The sequence below is a fragment of the Phoxinus phoxinus genome, assembly GCF_949152265.1.
Source record: "Phoxinus phoxinus genome assembly, chromosome: 9".
Classification (NCBI taxonomy): Eukaryota; Metazoa; Chordata; class Actinopteri; order Cypriniformes; family Leuciscidae; genus Phoxinus; species Phoxinus phoxinus.
Window position 1 is genome coordinate 11732997 of NC_136884.1, and position 16645 is coordinate 11749641.

A 16645-nucleotide genomic window follows, 5' to 3' on the forward strand; every position below is an offset into this window, starting at 1 on the left:
GTCTGATAGAGCCGATTAACTGAAACCTACCTTTGACCTGAGGCTGTTGCAATGGGTGATGGACCGTTGGGAGGGCGAGGCTCATCACAGGTGCTCATCTCCATGACAACTTTATCCAAAGACTGAAAGAAATTATTTACAGACTCAATAATTAAGCTGCAGAAAATCTAACTTCCTTTAATCAGATTAGTACAAAACTAAACTATAAAAAAATATTATATACATATTATACACATTATAAATAGAAGGAAAAAAAATAAAACAATGTTATTACCAGAGAGATTGGATGAGTCTTCAGCTTGGTCCATGGGATCTAGGTTGTGCACACACAGGAAAAATATATTTATGTTTATACAACACTGTCCTTTGTAATTAAAGGCACTGATATATGATGTGTGCACTCATATCTATGATGCTGTGTATTAATAATATTGCTGCAGGCCTCTAGATACATACACTTTTTAGGGATTTGTTTTATTATAGGCTATTTCCTTAACTTAGCCCTCACAAGTAAAAACAAAACTTATGGAAAATATCCTCAGAATTATAGTGAAACCAACTCATGAGCAGTGAAGTGGTCCTCACTATTTTAAACATTCATAAATCATGTTTTGCTTGAAATCTAACTAAATGTTTGTTTGAAGGTCATGTTTAGAGGTAGGGAATAGGAAATATCATTATCTTAGTATGAAAAGTATAATTAATATTAACAAGTATTATTATATTATAAAATGATTAAAGTAATGTTACATTATTTTGATTAACAACAATATTACTGTAATAATAATAATTAATATTTTGAATGCTAACAATAATATTACTATAATTATATGAATAAATGATTATTATTATTATCATAATAAAAATAATATAAAAGTTGTTAACTTGATAGCATATGTAAAAAAATTAATATTTTAAAATATATTTTGTTATATTGTATAGTACTATAGCCTTTTTGAAAATGTGTTTTTTTGTGTGTCTTATTATTGTAACAGGTACAGTGTACCTTAAGTTATCTTACAGTGTCATTTATATTGTAGTCAATTTGCCATAGACTTGTAAATGTATTTTCTTGTTCGTATTTTAGTGCTTTTTTTACATCTTGGCCAGGGGACTACAGATGAAAAATAGCCTTTTGGCTAATTCTGGCTTTTTTAACCATGTTTGTTCATGTGTTTTATGCACTGTACCCTTTTAAATAAACCAATAAATAAATAAAATGTAAATGCTAAAACCATTTTAAACACTACACGTGAATTTAATAGGACAATATTATGTACAATATGAAACATTTACATGTAATCTTTATTATAATCTTCACTATTATAATCAATATTAATAATATTATTTTAGCATTATTATCATTATTATAGTAAATATTATAAAAATAAACATTACAATTTAACTGTAAAAACACTACAACAATATCTAGATTTAGACACCAATAAATTGTATACATTTTTTGTTAAAGATAACATTTTTTATAAAGATGATTAAGTGTTATTAAATGATTACCTTTTAAAGATTAACGGTTTACATTACATGAGGTTTACATGACGTAAATGTAAAAATAGGGGAAAATAAAATAAACAATATTGCCCAAAACTATTCTACTAACTAAAAAATCTCTACTAACTGTTTGATAAACGATATGGTACATATTGCGCACAACATAGGATAGACATTATGCAAATTTGAATGCAGCCCAAGAGTGTAAATCTAGAAGGCTGAGCTCGATCCTATGATTCTAGTGTCAGAGGGACTCATAGTGATGATGATGTTATCAAGAAGTCATGGCGTCTCATACCCGGATGGCGGCCTTATTGCAGAAGACTTTATTAATGGCGAGCCAGGTGGGCAGATCCAACATGTTCTGCAAAACCTCCTCATCCAGCTCCAGGTTGGTAAGCTGGCCCTCCCCTTTCAGAGTGCTCAGATTAATCTTATCTGGGGAGAGGTTCTTAGCAAACCTGCAGAAAGAGAAAGATAGGGAGAGAGAGAGAGGAACAGGGAGAAATGAGGGAATAAAATCAGTGAATCAGGGGAGGCAAAGAAAACCCACATTGCAGTAATGGCTCTTTCTCTTGACTGTAATTACAGCTTCACAAGCAAGCAGATCAGTGAGTGGTCATGCTGTTACCACCCACCACTGAGTGTGTGTGTGTGTGTGTGTGTGTGCTTCTACACATTGATAAGTTCAATAACGACAGTTCACCGATTAAACTACACGGTGCAAATGTGATTACATACTAGATAAAATGTTTTTCAATGATAACAAAAAAAAAGGACTGGAAGTTATTGATTTTCAACGGAGGGTCACATTGACTTCAAGATTGATATAAAAAAGGATTTATATAAATGTAAAATAGCCTAATGAATATAAAATAAATGATGTTAACATTATATTATTAATATAAAGTTGGTATTATTACAATTATTTTAACTATTTTTATTATTATTATTATTAAATATGCTGTTACGATGTTAGATTTAAAATACTTTATTATATTATTTATATATTTTGTCAAATAAATAAAATCAACCGTTACTACAAGTAAATCTGTTCACTGAGGCATTAGTACACAGTGCATACTAGAAAAAGCTGATTTCTCTGATAACCAAAACAAGTCAAGAATTATCTATATATTTTGTCTGATTTCATCTTATGCACATGCTGCTTCTGTAGAATAGATGGTTAATGAATAAAGGAGTCAGAAATAATTATTTACGTCATTTAACACCGTAGCCTTTGGCAATCCGAAACTATTGCTGGTCATTTGTCTTACATGGGAAGCTAATCATTCATTATTGATCCATTCATTCATCTATCCATGGATTACCATCCATCAAGTGGAGGGTAAATGCTCCCATCGTTGCTCTATTACTAAAGATGCACACACACAAAAAACATCTCATGGGTGAAAATGCAGCTCCATAACAATTGAATTGAATGCGACTGCCAATAAGGGAAAGTTGCTACATTTGCATTTGGAGATCGCAGACAGGCCAAGTTTTTCATCTAGGTACTGCTGACCCGCCATCCACAACCAAATCAATAGTTTTAGAGCGTTCTCTGATGCAATAGTTCTCTGATGCTAAACTTGAACATTTAGCAACCTCGAGGATCTGAATCCGCAACAGTGACCAGGAGAACCAGGAGCTCTGCATAGCCATGACCTTCTGTTTCTGAGCTGATTGATTTTTCAGTTAATGTTTAAGAGTGTTCCCGCAAAGAGCAATGTTCTCTGCGCGGCCCTCAGCGCGCCAAGGTTGATAACAGAACTCATTTGTTATCATTTCCTTCAGCTGTTTTGACTCGGCGAGCTAATGGCACGAACCGGTCAGGGTGTGGAAAAGCCAGTCACTCAAACCCTATGATGTGGCCAAGGTCAATGTTAGTCTGGACAATTTTGTTGTTGTTGGTGTGTCATGAATAGCTTGAAGATGTTGGATGGCCTGTTTATTTGACCTTCAGCCCAGTTTAAAAGCACTAACACAGAGTCGCTTACACGTTAAAATTATTGCTCCTTTGAGAGTCACCGTTAAATGTGTAACAATTAGGTCCCAGGCTATGTGTAATCGGTGTCTGATAGCCGGTTAATTCTGTTTCACTCCAACAGATTCAAATTAAGAGCCTTGCATAAAGGACTACACGCAGATTATTAAAGCCAAATTGAGTGACAAAACACTAATAACCACTTCAATAACTTTAAAGCTTCTCATATATACAGGACACTAAGTGTTTAAAAACTGGACTGAGGTAACCACTGGCCTGGAAACCTAGAAACAACTGTACTTTAGTTCATGTAAAGATAGATGATAAAAGTTCACAGCGTCTGTGTTTCCAAGGACTGTATAAGGATAATAGTGTCTAAAGGTCAGACGCCGTGACACTCATTTTCCTGAAAGTCTCTCTTTATAGTCATGCTTAATGTGGTGTAAAACATAAAATAATAGGGGTGGGAATCTTTTGCCATCTCACGATTCGATTCGATTCCGATTCTTGAGGCCACGATTCGATTCAAAATCGATTTTCGATTCAAAAAGATTTTCGATTCAAAACGATTCGATTCGATTTTATCCATAATGATTTCTAATCGGGTTTCTGATCATGATCTACTCTCATCTGCTTTGCTATACAGAATGACAAACGGAGACTTTAAAGTGTCTTTCACATTTATTAAGTTCAATTCTCAGGGAAGTGCCTTTTATCAAAAACATTGTCTGGTTCTCAATTGCTACTCATTAGTATCTAGCTATAAAATAAGTTGGAACAAAACAAAAGTGCTTCTTCATAATACAAAATGGTTGAAAATAGATGCAGTTTACCACAAATATCATGTAGAACACAACCGGTGAAGACAAAAAAACATCTATATTTCTCAGTCAGACACAGTAACTTAAAGAATAACAAGTTATGAAAATAAAGAGCTTCTTTCAAAATGAATAATAGTCCTACCCCGATAGACCGAGTTTTTTTTTTTTTTTTTTTTTTTTTGCCCTCTCGGAGTTGGCAGGGAGTTTCGTGAAGCACTGCAGTGTGTGTTGGTCTGCAGCTGTCGGCTGACTGTACGTTCACACCGCCGCCGACTTGAGCTGCAAAAAAGCTATAGCCGCCCTGTCAAGGACGCTTGTCAAAAAGTACGGGGAATCTTGTTGACGCTTTGGCCGCTCTGACGTAGCAGCATTCACAAAATGAAATGTAAACAGAAAAAACAAGCAATGCATTCGGCAGTTTAGGATATCGCACAAGATTTGTCAACACAGAAACCATTTCATCACTGGAGAGTTTTTTTCCGACACCATCGTATTAAATGATTTTGATTCATATGCGCGAGGGAGAGAGAGAGAGCAGACAGCGCTCGGTTGAGTGCGCGCGCGCGGCCGGGGCTCTCTCTCTCTGCTCGTTCTTATGCCCTGTCAAGCGCAGTAGCACCTCAATGCAGTACATAAGATCCAAGGGGCGGAGTTGGATCCAGATCCAAGGGGCGGAGTTAGATCCAGATCCGAGGGGCGGAGTTGGATTTCCTCTCACTGCATTCTGATTGGTCGACAGGTTCCTAGCGTTTCTCACAGGTTCGCGTTTAAAGTCTGTGTAGAGAACGGTGTCGTCTTAGCGGCCCCTAACAAATGATCGTTGCGACGGAAGCGAATCAATCAAAACTAACTTTAGCTGGAAAATAATTTTATTAAAGAACCGCTATAAAGCCAAAACCATCTCCATTTCCTATAAAGTTTATCTCTGTAAAGCTGCTTTGAAACAACACTGTTAAAGGGATAGTTCACTTTAAAATTAAAATTCTGTCATCATTTACTCACCCTCAAGTTGTTTCAAACCTGTATTAATTTATTTCTTCTGCTGAACACAAAGAAAGATATTTTGAAGAATGTCAGTAACTAAACAGTAGTCTGTACCCATTGACTGCTATAGTATTTTTTTTTCCTACTATGGAAGTCAATGGGTACAGACTACTGTTTGGTTACTGACATTCTTCAAAATTTCTTTCTTTGTGTTCAGCAGAAGAAATAAATTAATACAGGTTTGAAACAACTTGAGGGTGAGTAAATGATGACAGAATTTTAATTTTAAAGTGAACTATCCCTTGAAAAGCGCTATATAAATGAAGATGATTTGACTTTTGACAGAAAAACAAACTTGCTGAAAACAAATCTTATTTAATGAAGTTTAAAAAGTTACAAACATTGTAGTTTGTACATTGTGTGAATGTGATTTTTTTTTCATTTGGAAAAAGCGTTTAATAATCCAAAACAAAAAGATTGATTAAAAATTCTTACATTTCATCTTCCCTGAAAAGCATGGAGTTCCTTGTTACATGCAAGAATAAATATCTCTTAAAAAGAAATGTATTCTTTGATTGGCTGATCTTTTACCCCTCTCAGTAGTCTACATGCACTTTGATTTCAAATATTATAATATTAATAAGTAGGCGCATTTACTTTTGAGTAATATTAAATCAAGTTTAAATTCAAGTAGAAAATATGTGTGCTTTTCCATTGATTATGCAACTGTAAGTGACTAAATTATAGCAGCACTAATTTTAAACTTATAAATGACTTCACAAGGGAATCTGACTTCATTTACATAACATAAGAGCATCTAACTTACATAAATGCATGAACAATTCATTACCAGCACAATTAAATAGGGGGGAAAAACACGTTTATTAACACACTAGGTAAAACAGACATTTTGAAAACAGTAGGGAAACTTTGAAGGCAAAACATAAGGAAAACCACATTGGGAGCACACGCAGAAATGACACAAACATTACAGGGAAACCACCGGACATTCACAATTAACTATTCATCCTTTCAGGTCAGCACAGATCTGGCAGAACTCGCTGCAGAAGTCTGGGTGGGTGTCTTCACATATTATTTTAAAAAGTTCCCCCTTTCTTCCTCGACCTCCATATCCTGTGGGTTAGCAAAGAAAGCAAATATTTCAATGTTCATTATTTTTTAAATGTTTTAATTCATCATTGAAAGTAAAACACTCCATGGCAACAACTAACAATGCATACCTGGAGTGCAGTGTTTGCCTAACCTGGCTAGTGGGTAGCGTGGCTAACCTGGCTAACTAGATAGCTACCTAACTGACAACACCACGTTAGCTTACCCTAGCTATAAACATATGAACATACCAACAGTATTATCCAAAGCTAATTAGTTTAGCTAAATAGATAGGCCACCACACGTGCGTGCTAACGTTAACGCTACAAACGACCTAACTATTAATGGATGCCAGTTTAGCGGACTAGTTAAACATGTCTTGGTGTTATCAAAAAGTATGGACACTGTCAAAACTTTAACATATATTTAAGTGTGATCATTACTTAAAGACGCACACTAAATTATTAATCTATCTCGACTATATTAGTAATCAAAATGTAGACTTACATTGATGAGAGCAAACAATGGTGATCACCGATATGCTGGTTCATCTGGTGGTGGGGCTGGGGCGTGGGGGCGAAGTATATATAGTGGGAGGAGTTGGATCTGGATCCAACTCCTCCCAGTGGATTTCATGTTCTGCAGTGAGGACCTTCTCGTCAAGCGCGCCCTGTTAAACTGACAGGACTTAAAACACATGCAAATGGTAGGAACGAAAGATCTCCCTCTCATCCATTTGCTTCCTTTTTGTTTTAGTGATTTGCCGCTCACGTCCCGTATAGGCTAGTTACAAAAATGGAGGCGAACAGCCAGCTGATTTTATTTATTTATTAAATCGATTCTTGGACATTTCAGATCGATTCTGAATCGTTACCAATGAGAATCTAGATTCTTCTGTGAATCGATTTTTTTGGCACACCCCTATAAAATAACACAATAAAACAACACTTAATATACTAAGCTAAGCAAAACAGAACTTGTATAAAAGTGATTGTTTATCATTTATTATTTTTGTATTGAAAGACGGAAGAATTGAGAAGGGAAAAACAGAAAAGGTGGAATCGCGATTGAAGTGTGAAGTTTCCACAGACAGAACTGTGGTGTGTGAATTACTAAAACCGCCGCTGCGTGGGCTTGTTCATCACTTTGTGTGAAACAAAAGCAAACACGAGACGAGAAGTATGAAAACAGGCAAACTTTCATAGACAAGCCAGTTCAAAATGAAACGAACAGTCTGGCCACCGCATTACGTAGCTGTGTTCTGTGAACGGTTAAATATTCATTCACACACGGCCTACCTTCTTCAGTCCCTGATATATCAGATATCGGGTCAGAACGCTCCACCACTACAGTGAAGAGATCGGACAGGTGCCAGCCGGGTGACATCAGGTGGGCTCAGCTCAACTACACCTGGGTCGTCTAATAGCAAATCTCAGATAAATGCATCTTTATTCTGTGCTAATGGACTGAAATTAGCACTTATTTAGATGTTGAAAACCCACAGTTAAAGGTACAATCTGTCATTTTTTCGCCGCCAGAGGTCGCATTTTCAAAACAATAACAAAGACAAAGCTTGATGACGCTATGAAGGAGAGTGGAACGATGGGAGATGTCGTTTTCACCATGCAGAGATGTATGGGATTCACAAATCATATAAATTATTTATCAGCTAATATATTAGTTTTTTTTGTATTAGGCTACCTGAACGTCGGATCACGCTATTTTATGTCATCGTAATGAATTAGCCTAGCTGCAAAGAACGTGAAATGTAATGCTACATTAGCCTGTTACTGATATGTGACTATTTGTCAAATGATTTGTTGGGTTGCTGCGCAGTTTTACATGTTTGAAACAATCTTACTTAAAGTACATTTGAATGAAAACACAGTATTTGCAAGTAATGGCTGAATATTTTTGTGCAACACATAAGCTATATTACTTTTTTTTACTGCCATAGACTCACCAGATAAAAAGCAATACATGAAGTACAAACATAGTGCAATATAACTGTATGTGTACAATAAATCATATATATTTGCTTACCCGTCTATTAAAACACATGCGAGAGCAGAGTCTCTGTTGACAGACCAAGTCCAAGTTTGTCGTGAAGCTCTCTCCATCTCGAAAACACCACACCGATATTGATACTCGTTTTATTTCTGTTTATCCCAAAGCCTGCTTGCCTCAGTTGATCTACGTTTAAGTTTTTTTGGATTTTCTGTACTCGCAATCAATAAGACTAATCGTGAACCATGATGACTGAACGGCACAACATTGGCGTGCAATATAATGTATCGTATAGATCCCTCATCAGCGGCTTATGTAGCGGGCTAGCGGCCCATTGAAACTGCCGCTAATGAGGAATCTATGTAGCCTACCTATATAGTTTCTACGAGCGGAAAGCGAGGATAGCGCAGATATTACGTAATTGATATGCGACTGGACGGGACTGGACAAGGGACGAGACATTATTTAAAACTGGAATTTCTCTGGATTTACAAATTTACAAAACTTTTGGGATAATGTACACAACTGCATGAAATATATCACACTGTGCAAGTGTTTTTTTATATTTTATTACAGAAATCTTACATATTGTACCTTTTAAAAAAAAAGGAGGGTCTAAAGATCAAAACCAGTGGGAAGGACAAGTCAAGTAGCCTATTCACACATTTTTACCATTGCATGTACTGTACCGCCATACTGTCCCATTCTAGATGACACGTAGGTCATTGAAAGACTATAAATCCTAAAGAACGAACAGTGTTATAACAGTCAACACATTCTGTCCCAGTGATACCAGCACTGCTGAACTGAGTGAGGGTGGTGTTGGGTCTAAACAACACAAAACAGCACTGTCACATGGACAGACACTCATTCATACCAATCAACTATCACATATGCACAAAGCTCCATAGACTGAAATCACATAGAAGAATGAGTAGACTCACAGAACTTAATTTTGCAGAGCACATTTAAATACGACCAAATGTGTTAAACGGAGTAGAAAGTACTACTGTTTGGGCAGCTGAAAGCATAAACAATTATAAAACTTTACCGTTTCAACTTAATGATGGATGGGGCACATTCAAAGTTACTGTAAAATAGCGATAAACTATACTGAGTGCCGAAGAGTTTTTCTAATTAGAATATAACAATTGGTCTATTGTACAATCGCTGCTGCTGCTACTATTTCATAAAGGAAGTAAGTCAGTCCAGTCATGTTTTACAGTGAAATCACCATACAGTGATTAAGCGTGTTTAACATGGTGAATTATGTGGCCACTCTGTCTATCTATACTGCCAAGAAATTAGACATCAAGCTGGAATAATGTCATAATTTGCATTTTTGACTCCGCAGCATCACTGTGGGAAATGAGCTCACAGAGATACAGTGTCTTCTGTGACATTGTGATAAGACGTCCCACTAGTGTAGTGTATTATTAAGTGTAAAAAATAAGTGTAAGTGTATTAAAAATACAAAAGTGTATAGCCTAGCTCTTATGGTATCTTGGTACCATGTCTGTGAACATGGGAAGTCATTTAAAGTCAACATGAAATTACTTTTTATAAGTAATTTTCCATAAATGTAACTTAATTTTCAAGAGAAACAGGAGATTTTAAAAAACAAAACAAATGCAGGGTTGGACGTAATTTGATTGAGAATTGACTGAATTAAGAGCCAACTCCACACGCATGTTTAAAATCAACATGACAATTTCTCTGTATTTTGTCAACCATATCAAACACAATAGCAGCTTGCATCCTTGCACACACACTGGATGAATTGTGGGGGCATCTTGTTGAAAATGTGAGCATCTCTTGAATGAGATGTTTGAAGGAGATTATGCCCTAGTCATGGTGACTTATTAATCTAATGCTTTACGCCAAGGACACAGAAGGAGAGCTCTGAATAGCCCAAACGCAGCAGTTATTCACAGGATGACAGAAGCCCTCATAGACCCTATGCAAATGTAAAAATGATACACACATAAACACACAAGTGCAATGTGTCTGGCCTAGAGCCGTCCTGCATCTCAGCACAGGGTTTTAGAAAAGCCTCAAGAGGTGCATGGATGAATTTTAGGCAGAAAAAAAACAGCATCCAATGGGAGTCGTTAGAGAACAACAGCTGAGGGACAGAACCTGAGGAAGGTCGGCATGGCGATAACATTGACAGAAGCGAGGACGAACATCACAAGAGCGGTAAAAGAGAACAGACGGTTACTTTACAAACTAAGGGCTTTTCTCCTGACAGCAGACGTCATTGCTTTTTTTGTGGCCTACAAACACTGATCAACCCGAGCCATAGTCCAAAACTCAACCGCTTGCTATATAAACATAGACATCTAGGCATATGCCCAATACAAATAAAAATAACTTCTCAGAGGACAGAACACAGCTGTGATTTTGTGATCCAATTCTGATACGTTTCTGATTCATATTGGGTATAGTCTATATTGGATAAAAATATATATTTGGTCAAATCAGCTTCATTATACTGACCCTTCTTAAGAGTCGCTCACACAACCACAGCAAAAACTAAATTTCAAGACCTGCATTTCCTAAACACCACCAGTCTATCTCTACCAAACGGATGAATAAAGGGGAAACTCCAGCAGCCATCTGCAGTCATTCTGAGTCTAATGTGGGTGTGCAGTTGAGATCAGACAACCTCCATTTGGATAAATGTAAAAGGTGCTTTAAGTTTCACTTCATTTCACAGTCACACACTACAGTGATGTGAAACCTCGGCCTCAATATGTGGAAGAAACCCTGCATCCTGATTCTGTTTGGGTCCCGGAGTAACAGGAAGTAACTGTTATACTAGGAGGAGTAACCATTTTAAAAATAATCGACCGAAAGCTGCTAAAGAGCCACATGTTGCTTGTCAGGTCTTTTGCAATAAACCTGATCAATGCTAAAACACACACAATGTGAATGACAGTGTCTGTAGAAGTGCTGTCGAAAATGCACCTGGGAATGCATCTGTTCAATCGTGTCAGTCAGACCGCTGCCTTTTTCCTGAGTGTGTATTGATTTTCTACACAGTCTTCCACTCAAAAACACTTTATTCCTCCTGGTGAAGAAATGTACAACAAATGTACAAGTGTTGTGGTACTTTAATTTAATCAAATTAAACAAAATCAAGTCACACAAACATTAAGTCAAAATGTATTAACTCTATTGTATTCAACCTCATGTCTAAACCTGTATGACTTTCTTTCTTTCGTGGAGAACAAAAGAAGTTTAGCAGGATATTCAGGCTGCTCTTTTCCATACAATGGTCTCTCTCCATTTAGGCTATATTTTCATTATATGAAAAACAGCAGCTATTTCAGGTTTGGAACAACACAAATATGAGTAACGACATTTCTTCTTCTATATTAACTATCCCTACTATGGAAGCCACAGAATAAAACATTTTAAAAAATAATTGTGACTTTTTATCTCACAATTGCGAGTTTACATCTCGCAATTCTGACTTTATTTCTCAGAATTGCGAGATATAAAGTCGCAATTGCGTGTTATGAAATCAGAATTCTGGGACTTTTTTTTACCTCAGAATAGTTTATATCTCACAATTCCGACTTTATAACACGCAATTGCGACTTTATTTCATGCAATTCTGACTTTATATCTCCCAATTGCATATTATAAAGTCAGAATTGCGAGATATAAATATGCAATTCTGAGAAAAAAAAGTCAGAACTTCAAGTATATTTCTCGCAATAGCGACTTTATATCACGCAATACTGACTTTATAACCTGCAATTGCGACTTTATATCACGCAATACTGACTTTATAACCTGCAATTGCGACTTTAAATCACACAAATAAAAAGTTAGAATTACGGGATGTAAACTCGCAAATGTGAGAAAAAAAGTCACAATTGTGAGATAAAAAGTCGCAATTACCTTTTTTTATTTTTCACTCTGTGTCGGAAACAAGCTTCCATACCTTCAGACCAACACTGGTCTTAAGAATAACATTAATTCTCTGATGAAAATATTTTCTCAGCATCTGAAAAAAAGAGTTAGCCTAGTTCCTTGACCAAAAACTCCACAGGAGTTTTACAATGAATAACCATGAGCAAAAAAAGACAATATAGGACTGTGTGCGTAATCGAATTCATCTTCTAAAATGTGGCCCGATGACTGGAAATACGGGCCGGGCAAGAAATAGGCTATGTTTCTTTCCTCTGAAAAATGCCTACAGCTTCAATCAGACTCAAGGCATCTTCTGATTTTCACTAAATCAGACTCTCCAAAAACATTACCGGTATATAATAATATATAACATAGCCTAAATAATATAATAGTTTTATAAATGTATTTATATTTCAAATATAAAAAATATAGGCTATATTTTAAATAGCCTATAAATTAATGTAAGTATATGACATACTTATATTTAACTAAATTAAATTAGGCTAAATAACATAATATTATATAATATAATATATAGGCTAATACCCGACGTACCAAAAAAGTTTGATAAGCTAGCCTATAACAATAAATATGAGTCTATTACAGACTGAAAAAGTGCTGACGCAAGACGAAAACTTGATTTTATGTAGGTCAAAGTCTGGGCGAAAGTCTCTCAGTGGTAAATTAATTCTACACAATGTCATAAACAATAAGTCGAAGGTCCATAGAGTGCATTTTTAGGAGGCCTTGAGCGCCACTATTCCTCCAGAAAATGCAGAGTGCGCAAACAACACGTACAAGCTCTAAACGTGTACACCGTCAAGGGCATGGCCAAAAGTTACGACCCTTTTGAGATGCCATCCCACACATCTTTATTTTATCACGCTGACTGGTCGACATCGTGGAAGTGAGATATTGCTCATCAAAAGAGGAACACCACAAGACCACATTTCACCATTTTACCAAATGCCTCTTGCGTCATTTTGAATGAATAGGAGTATCGTATTCATCTGGATCCGCTCCACTGAGGGAATAAATAATGCAGGTAGGTTGGACTCAAGAACTGACACTACAATGGCAAACAATAGTGAAACCATTCAGCACAACGTGCTCTCAGCAGCAAAAAGTTGTTTCTGTTGAACCCAGGCCTCATCCTAACAATCCACCAAGACTTAATTCAAGTTTTCACAACAAACTGAACACATTAGAAATTTATAGATGACTCACTCGATCATCCTGCGCAATTGAAGGGTCGACTGTCTAAGGGGTCAGTCACAACATTGACAATAACTCTAAAGATAGCTATAAAGTTGTAACATATTCTAATTCTAAAACAATACGAAAGTCCACGCCACAACTGAGAAACGGTCTCATTGAAATTGCTGGTACAATAAAAACATTGACAGCCAATCAGAATCCATCTATACAGCAAATAATATATAACTGAAGAGCGAGCTTATAATAAACAGAATGTCATTGGGCATTGGTGGACGCTAATATAGTTATCTTTATAGCCTAGTTACCATTCTTAGTGTGAACGGGCCTTAAAAGTCCAATGCATTTTCAGAAAGTTTTACATATCTTCTGCACATCTTTGTGTTGTGTATTAAAGAGACAGTTCACCCAAAAATGAACATAATTTACTATCTTAAGTCACAATTGTCCGTGTTTTTCTGTCAGTACAATGAAAAGTCAATGGGGTCCAATGTTGTTTTGGACCCCAAAATGCCCAAGAAAAGATTGAAAGTCATAAAAATTTGGTACAACATGAGGACGAGGAAATTATGACAGATTTTTCATTTTTTAGTGAACAATCCCTTTAAAAAACTTGGCCAATTTGATTTAGCAGACGTCTTTTACCATGTAATTCCACTGAAATTACGCAATTATTATTTTGTTCTAATATTAGCACAAAAAGTCCAAATCAGTTGATCTAGGCCTGGTGATGTGTAACATGGGAGGATTTGAACTTAGTGTACTGACGCTTTTCCGTGGTTAAAACAACATTCTTTCTTATGTTCATTCATGTTTATTTGATGCTATAAATGAACTAGAAGGAAGAGATGATCGGTTCACGAGCAGCTTTATGATGCTCTACAGCGATCTGTCAGACACATTAAAGAGCCACAAAACGGTATTTATTGTTTCAATTTCTTTGAAAAAATGACCAAATTTGAAAGGTGAGACTTTGTTTAATATGTTTAATATCAAAAGTAACCCAAAAGTAACCTTGTCTGTCCTGTCTGTCAGCGCGTTGTCAGTGTCCTCTCTGCTCCGCAATGTATTTTTCACTGCGTGAGAACATGGTGTGGCGTGAGAGCGGCGTAGCTTGTCGGACATAGCGACAGTAACTAAGGGGGGCGGGTCTTTGCGAACGGTCAATTGTAACGACTTATCAGGGGAAAAAAACAGGGCGGACACTTGGTTCATTGGTTGTTGATTGGATTTTGAGATGAGGCCGTTGCTCGCAAAAATGGAGGCAGACAACTTAAAAGCGTCCAATTTAACAACGCTCAGTCTGACCTTTGCAGCCTTCGAAGGTGTGGCCTTTGAAGTCATAGTATGCAAAGGATGCAGCCTTTGAATTGTGACACAGCCCGTGGCCAGGGTTGGGAACCACTGCACTAGAAGATCTAGTTATGACATTTTAATAATAAAAAAATTACGAAAGACACAGACATGCAGACTCAGAGTGAGTGAGTGAGCTGAGTGAATTTTCATTTCATGCTGACTTGATCTATCAACCGGGGTTCATACTCAGACTCTTAAACCTTTCATTTATCTCCCAAAATCTTAAATATCTGGATAAATCCTTGGGTTACATGTTGTCCTGAAAGCATCCTACTAGACTATTTGAAAACACTGACTTTTAAGTCTCAATCAAATGCAATTAGGATGGAAATGGGGTCAGGCTGTCATGGATGTATTAAGTGAATCCACTTATTACCAAAGATTTAACCTGTCTGAAAGGGATGAGGGGTTGTTTCCAAAGCAGAAGACATCTAGAAAGAGTTTAAGCCAGCTCTCTATCACATTGACCCATAAAAACACATTAAGTTGAGGCCAGACAGGCTCGTTTGGTTGGAGACATGATGACACCCAAAGCATGTTTTGACATCAACCCAGTGGAACAGCATTTTCTCTGGCAAACTGTCAAACCCCAGTTATGACCCATCAGCATGTGTCATCCAGCACAGCCACATCAGCAGGAATCATCCCAGCCTTAGACCAACGGTTCATATTTATCAGGCATCGACATGTAAGTAAAGTGTGTTAGTAAGGGATCAGCTCTGACCTGGAGAGGTGTTTCAGGATCTGTTTCTTGATCAATCCAGCCATGACCGGTCTCTCATCAATCACTTATCCAAGGACGGGCGGTAGAGTTTGGAAGCTATACATTTTAGGTTTCCTCCGGTCAACCGGAGTGCTTTCTTTTAAATATTGAAGCGTCGTGATAAGCGAAAATAAACATGACTCGTAGAGGCGTCTGTCGCTACCGCTTTACCGTCGGGTCCATGTTGAATGCGCAGTGACGCGTCGGTGGACAAGAGCGCATGCGCAAGAGCACCACACGAAAATGAGGCTCGCCCAATTCCGTTGAGCCAATAGGAATTAAAGTTTACGTCACATCATAGCTTAGAGTTTATATTACATTAGTAAATAAGAGATTTCCTTTTTTGTATCTTATTCATCGCTACTCTCTATATTTGGACATACTATACCTACAGTACCGGTCAAAAGTTTTGAAACAACTATTTTTAATGTTTTTGAAAGAGGTCCCATGAAGTGCTCATCAAGCCTGCATTTATTTGATCAGGAATACAGAAAAAAAATACAAATTTAAATAACGGTTTTCTGTTTTAATATACTTAAAAAAAAAAAAAAAAAATCTGTAATGCAAAGCTGAATTTTCAGCATGATTTCTCCAGTCTTCAGTGTCACATATTCCTTCTAATATGCTGATTTGATACTCGTTTATTATCAATGTTGGAAACAGTTGGGCTGCTTAATAATTTTTGGAAACTGATACTTTTTTCAGGATTCATTGATTAATAAAAAGTTAAAAAGAATAGCATTTGTTCAAAATAGAAACCTTTTCTAACATACATCTTTGCTTATCGCATTTTATCAATAACACATTCTTGATGAATAAAAGTATTAATTTCTTTATAAAAAGAAAGAAAAAAATGACTGAATAAACACTCAAACTATGACAGTTATAATAAATCTATGTATTATTGATTGGAAATGCCATAGGCCTACTCCTAAACAAAAATGACCATTTACCATGATGACAGACAAA

At 36.5% G+C, this 16645-nt stretch overlaps 1 protein-coding gene across 2 annotated transcripts in view; it reads right to left on the reverse strand.

Moving 5' to 3' along the window:
* bltp3b (bridge-like lipid transfer protein family member 3B) overlaps positions 1 to 15891 on the reverse strand; it is a 35233-nt gene extending 19342 nt beyond the window's left edge. Inside the window, exons 1-4 of one of the 2 annotated variants that reach the window (XM_079622379.1) lie at positions 15638 to 15891; positions 1808 to 1970; positions 275 to 313; positions 31 to 122 (exon numbers count right to left, since the gene is read on the reverse strand). In XM_079622379.1, coding sequence (XP_079478505.1) covers positions 31 to 122; positions 275 to 313; positions 1808 to 1970; positions 15638 to 15681 — 338 coding nt within the window. In that variant the 5' untranslated portion in view covers positions 15682 to 15891. The remainder of the gene's footprint in view (positions 1 to 30; positions 123 to 274; positions 314 to 1807; positions 1971 to 15637) is intronic. The other variant, XM_079622378.1, reaches the window with a different exon arrangement.
* Between the last annotated feature and the right edge of the window lie 754 nt (positions 15892 to 16645).